Source organism: Austrofundulus limnaeus, unplaced genomic scaffold, assembly GCF_001266775.1.
Source record: "Austrofundulus limnaeus strain Quisiro unplaced genomic scaffold, Austrofundulus_limnaeus-1.0 Scaffold565, whole genome shotgun sequence".
NCBI classification, from domain to species: domain Eukaryota; kingdom Metazoa; phylum Chordata; class Actinopteri; order Cyprinodontiformes; family Rivulidae; genus Austrofundulus; species Austrofundulus limnaeus.
This window is the reverse complement of record NW_013952967.1, coordinates 288,129-294,459: the sequence shown is the minus strand read 5'-3', so window position 1 is coordinate 294,459 and position 6,331 is coordinate 288,129. Positions and strand designations below refer to the sequence as shown.

Genomic DNA, 6,331 nt, shown 5'->3' with positions numbered 1-6,331 from the left:
CAGGGGTCATAATAATTAATACTGAGTTTGAAAGTAAACTTGAAACTGCTTAAATTTTTGTCACTCATTAAAACTTTAGTAGAAATTTTATGAATTTTAATGTTAATTTTTTTGCATTTGTATTTCCTCTTTTTGTTACCATCAGTTTCTGAGAAGGAGATGAAGTCGTGTAGTTACCTGTACACTCTCTGATCACACCGCAGCACGATCAGAGGATCCACCATCAGGTCATTCTGTGTGTTCTTCTGCTGCCCAAGCAGCCTGGCTGAAGGTTGGAGGGCATTTACTGTCATCACCCACAACCTAAAACACAAACATAGGCTTCAACTCTTTAGAAATTTGAATGTGCTATGGCCACACTTACAGCTCCACATTTAACAATGTGGAGTTACTGTCTGAAACACAGAAAAGATTTGTTTTAAAAGACAACAAGGAAAATGTTGGTTGGAAAAAAAAGTCATGTCTGACTTATGGCAGCTAATTTATTTTGGAAGATATATACCATATGAAGCACAGTTTTGTTTGGGCTTRATGGCTTCATTTACTCTTAAGTTGGCCCATGGTAACATTTCACCCTCAATCCTTCTTATCAAACTGATGTTGATCTCTGAGCAGCACAAACACTTGGAGCTCCAAGCCTTTGGGGCAGCTTTGCACACAAGCGAGTCAATCAATAGATCTGTAAGAAATCTGACACTGCTGCCCTCCTCCTAGATTCACCTCCTCTATTTCTCTGCAACATTCAATACAAGCAGCAGCAACGAGGCTAAAGGAGGGTGGAGAGGTAACAATCCTTTACATCTGCTTCATGGAGAGTTTTCCTGCCCTGAGCTCTTCTTGTTCCAGGCCTCTTCTGGATCAATAATATGTCTGCTCAGAGGTGAGGTAACAGTGTCTGTCAGGCCCTGGGGGAGAGTGATGGTGAACCTCGTGTAATAAGCACATTCATGAACACTGACAGGGTTGCTCTGCTCGTTGCTGTTCTATTCATACAGCAACCCTGCTCCAAAGCTTTTCCTTTAGCCTGTTTACTGTTCACAGCAACTTTTCACTCTGCTGAAAGACAAGCTCAGTGTTCAGCTTTTTTTTATTTAACAGCTACACAAGATATTTATCAAAATATAAACAATTTTAATTGATAAAAATTAAATACTTTTTAGATTAATTTAAAGCCTTAACAAAAAAGGGAATATCTATTCTTTAGTTGGAATTCAAATGTCAACGATTTGCCATCCCCTACATTTTTTAATATAAACATTTTAGGCCATTGCACTTTCACTTAGTCCTATCCAGAACATGTACCTGCGGGGCATCACTGTGTTCAGGCCCATCCAGAGTTTGTTGAGGGTCTGTATCAATCGGCGAGGCACGGCAGGCTCCAGCAGCAGAGCCATGCTGGCTGTGAGAGCCTCTGCATAAGGAATGAGGTCTCCAGGTGAAAGCAAAGTTAAATGCTCCAGGATCCGCATGAGCCTAGGACTGCTGGAGGTCAACTTCTGGAAGGCTGGGGGAGCAAAAACAAAAATATTGGTTTCATCTTTTAAATACAGAGCACAGGGCTGCAACGATTAATCGACAACTAATCGATTATTAAAATAATCGTTAGTTGCAGCCCTATTTTAATTCTTAAAGAAACTCTATTTTCAAACCTGACAGACCTGTGCAGTRGCAGGTAGCAGAGCTTTATGCTTAAAAACAAAATACTGGAATCAGATCTTCTATATTTACTGAGATACTTTTTGTGAAGCAGGCGCTACTTCAGGATTGTGGTGACTTGACTCCTGCATGTGTGGAACACATAATCTCTAAAACTTGCAAGTAATAAGCAGCTGCTGGAGTGGCCAGTAAAATATTAAGCTTTGACAAAATAAAATAATCRTCAGCTCATCACACAACGTGTCTTACCTTGATGGACACTTTGTGTTTGGTGAAGGCCCGGCTCCGAAGCAGCTGGTAAATACAGTGAATTGGGAGAAATCCTGTGATGTTGGCGCTTAAATTGTTGGTCACTGCAACTCTCACAGCATGGGCTGTAACTACCTGCAATGACAAAAATAACAAACATCTCATCAATGCAGTAACAACAACAAGTAAACAAATATCTGCGATGGTTTCTGCAGTTTGATGCCTCTTCATTGATCAGATTAAATGTCTGATGTTAAGTATCAGTATGATGACTGAAGGTTCCTGCATACTCCMTCCGAACTGCTGAAATGGGTTCAGATGTCGCAGTTTCATAATGAAAATTGCATCATTTTGTTTGCATTGTCGACATTTCGGCAGCTTCTTGACACAACGCACCGGCAGAACTTTTTACATAAGAACTTATTGTGTGATTGGTCCGAAGTTCGTGGGAGTGTTTGTTCATGCTGAAAGTGCTYAGAAAGTGCTCATTTTTCCTTCAACCACTCGCTTAAAAAATAAAAAGTGACTCACTGTTGTACCAGGAAGTAGCAATTTATAAAGATAGTCAAACGGCTAAAAACTCATGGACGGAGATAAAACAGGCATTTTGCACGGTGTAATATAACTGATAAAAATGGGACAGAATAAATAACATCAGACGACTGGTCTCTGACTTTTTTTTTTCAGCATTGTAGACCCCAGCGGGAGGAACCCCCCCTGTAGTGACGTATGCTGCAGCAGGAGGGGTTTCCAAGAAACTCGGCACGGAGTGTTTGAAGGTATTTGCGAAAACAGATGCAGATAAACCACGAGACTGCGCATCTACTGTTTGGCTTCGGAGGGAGTATACAGGAGCCCTAACAGTTATTATATTAGACTTATTTTTGTTAAATAAATTAATGTTAGCATCAGTATGCAACAAAATCAAAATATCCAAAAAATCTAATCATGTCTCAAAAACTGCAGAGTTGTACCTTAAAAGTAAATACTTTGAGGCTAACTGAAAAGCTTTAGATACAACTTTCAATGAGAAAATATCAAGACTGTGAGCAGAAAATTTCCACCAGAATAGATGGATACAACTGTATACATACTTGTTCAGTGAAAATCTCCTGAGTGAAGATGGTCTTCATCTTGCTCAGAGAGCTGGGCTTGATGGCAATCTGTAGAAAGTTAAATGCCATCACCAGAAAAAAAGAGAAAGAGAGAAATAAAAAAACCAATGAGAAACACTGACAGTGGTAGGCCCTCTGTGAGTGAAAACAACCTGCAGGCAGCTGTGGCAGTATTTTGTAATTCCCTTCTTTCATATTTCATAAGAAAATTCTACATGGCAGGCAGAGCGCTGAATTGAAAGGATTGCCCTAGAGGTGGAAGCAAACAGGCTCCAAATCCAATTACATTACACATCTTAGTGGAAAATACACTCAGACATGAAAACTATTTAGGACACAGGGAGCAAACAATGGTGCACTTAATAAGTAATAAAATGGCAAATTGGCCACAGGGTACAGTGTGTATTGCTTAGATATGTGCATGCTGCAAGTGTTTCATTAGTGATATAGACTGTATATGCACCACTGCTGTAGTGAAGTGAGCCAGTACCTGGTCAGCCAGACAGATTTATTGATCAATGTTTCCCTCCCACCATCCACATTACCTTCATCCCCAAAGTAGAGCACACCAATTCAATAATAGAGCTGAGCTGGTTGCTATGGAAGTACATGGCAACCAGTAATAGCATCTCTCCAAAAGAAGCAGATACGCCTGCAGCACTGTAAGAAAGAACACACACAACACACATGCAGGAGGCAACTGAGGAAAGCATCAAGGACTGCTGATAATCCAACAGAATTTCAACAGTGATTATTATACTTCCTGAAACAAGTAACCTAMATGATCTACTAGTGTACTTCTGAACATTCATGCTTTATGTAGCAGAGTCACAAAAAAAACATGAATACACTTGTGTAATCTGCAATTTTTATAGGTTATATAACTTATTTCACCTGAAAAAACAAGCAGCTTGGGGGAAAAATGTGTTTGAATGAAAACACAACAAAACACATTGCATAAAGAAAGAAAATCTTCAATACTTCATTATTTATATAGCGAGTGTTAATGTTGCACAATTCTCTAATCCTAAAAAAGGTACTAATTTCATCATAATTGCTAGGATGATTAAAAAGTTTCTACATTTTAATTTTAGAACTTCCCAACGTCTGAAGGCAGTACTTTCTTAACATAAATACAAACATTTTTACCTCTCAAAGTATTCCTCCTCTTTGATCATCCAACTCAGCCACATGACCATCAGCTGTTCTTGCTCTGGAGTGCTAAAATACACACACAATAATATTTAACATATATATGATTCAACCAAACACAGAACAATGAGATCATGTGACATGTAGGGACATCATCAGGAAATCACAACGACTGGGGGGCAAAACATGTGTTGTGATGTCTGTTCAATAAAAATAAATAAATAAAAAGGAAAAGACAACAGTAAACAAGAAATGATACTTGTTTTATGTACCTGACCAGCATAGGGAAGGCCAGCAGCTTGCAGAAAGACAAAGACACAAAGCGAACCCCAGCAGGAGTTGCCGGGGGTCGGCTAGTCATCAGCTGCAACAGCTGCTCCGCCTCTTCATCAGTAGGTCTAAAGAGCAATCATAAACAGAAAGACAGATGAAAAAAATCTTTAGAAAATGTACACATCATGAGAGGCTAAACATTTGGGTTAAGAAAAATACAAGTAAAAAATATTAATACATCCAGACCTCAGAAGTATGGTATCTGAATCTATGGCTACGTTCACACTGCAGGTCTTAAAAGGTATTATTTCATGCTTTTAAATCCTTCTTTTTCANACTCACCCTGGTGAAGTTGGCTCTGGGTGTATCTACAGGTGTTGGTGGGAAGCATCATCCTTCTCAGAAGGGGCAGGGTACCGGTCACCTCTTCCTCACAAACCCAGTCCTCCACTAAACACAGGTGGGGGTAGTTGGTGGCAAGCAGTCTCAGCAGGGCAGAGTGCAGACCTGAAATCATTCACTTTGTTCCATCATAATAATAATACTGTTTTCCTTTGAGGTAACTTAAAAGGCTAATCAAGATTCTTATAATTTAGTGCACGTCAAACTTGAGGCCCGAGGGMCAAATGTGACCTGCCACAGCATTTTATGTGACTTGCAGGAGCTTCAAAAAAACTTATTCATATTTTAAAATAGGCATATGCTGCTTTAGAGCCAGCACTGACCATAAACTCCATCTCTCATTTACATGTCAATTTTTTTTCTCTTCAAATTTGTTTCAGACGGTTTCTGTGCACATACTATTATGTAGAGCTTAGTTATTGTTTGTTAGCTGTGCTCAGTTGAGGAATGTGACTTTTCTTGTTTAGCCAAAGTTTGACACGAAAGTTGATTACAACTTTCCCTTTGAAGGCAAACATAATATTCATGTGGCCCTTGCTGAAAATGAGTTTGACACCCATGATTTAGTGTTTTTAGTAGCTGTGAACGAGCTCACCCCCCAGCTCCTGCTGCAGCCTCTGGGCCTGGGTAACCAAGTACTTAATGGGGATCTGGTCCATCAAGGCTGCTGAATAGGACTTGGGCTTCCTCTGCATCAGAGCTTAAAAAACAAAAAGTTGTGTCAGACACAGGCCATAAAAAGCAAAAACAGATAGAGAATGTTTAGAAAACAGAAGGACAAGAATTTCATTTGGATGTCTGAGGGCATCCAAGGTGTTAAAGAAATGTAAAAGTGATTTTTTTAATGACATGGGTTCATAGCCACTGCTGATGGGYTTCATTACTTCCTCCTTGAAGCAGGCGGGAGCACATGGGTAAACACAGCAATTAAAAAAATGGACATAAACTCTCACATAAATCTGGCCTGATGAAGGGCAGGAGGAGAGAGACTCTACACTCAAGTCTCTTTCATAAGTCAAATTAGTGAAATCGCTACACAGACTGGCAGATTCCCCTCCGGGTCAATCATAAAATCACAGGTGAAGACGGCCAGGTCCCGCTCACATGTATGCGTTCATAAATTAACACAGCAGCGTGGAACCAAAAGAGGCGTGGAGCAGAACTCAGCTTGGCTGAAGTGGAACATGTGTGACAGACATCTGCTGCCTTGTATCAAACAAAACAAACTGAATACTTTAGTGATTCTGTGGTGATTAAATATTTCTAAACTAGCTACACAGTTGCGATTCTGCGTCATCTTTAATAGTCCCTCGATAATAAATCTGTAGATTAATACTCTGCCGCTCACTGACTCTGCGTCRTATCATATATATATATACATATATACACAGGTGCTGGTCATAAAATTAGAATATCATGAAAAAGTAGATTTATTTCAGTAATTCCATTTAAAAAGTGAAACTTGTATATTATATTCATACATT

The 6,331-nt window shown here is 39.5% G+C and overlaps 1 protein-coding gene across 1 annotated transcript in view; it reads right to left on the bottom strand.

The window, feature by feature from the left end:
* The window catches only part of ints2 (integrator complex subunit 2), a 48,286-nt gene that overhangs the window by 25,035 nt on the left and 16,920 nt on the right, over positions 1 to 6,331 (bottom strand). Inside the window, 5 exon segments of the mRNA XM_014026538.1 lie at positions 1,906 to 2,040; positions 3,000 to 3,068; positions 3,566 to 3,680; positions 4,170 to 4,241; positions 4,445 to 4,570. Of these exon segments, the coding sequence (XP_013881992.1) occupies positions 1,906 to 2,040; positions 3,000 to 3,068; positions 3,566 to 3,680; positions 4,170 to 4,241; positions 4,445 to 4,570 (517 nt within the window).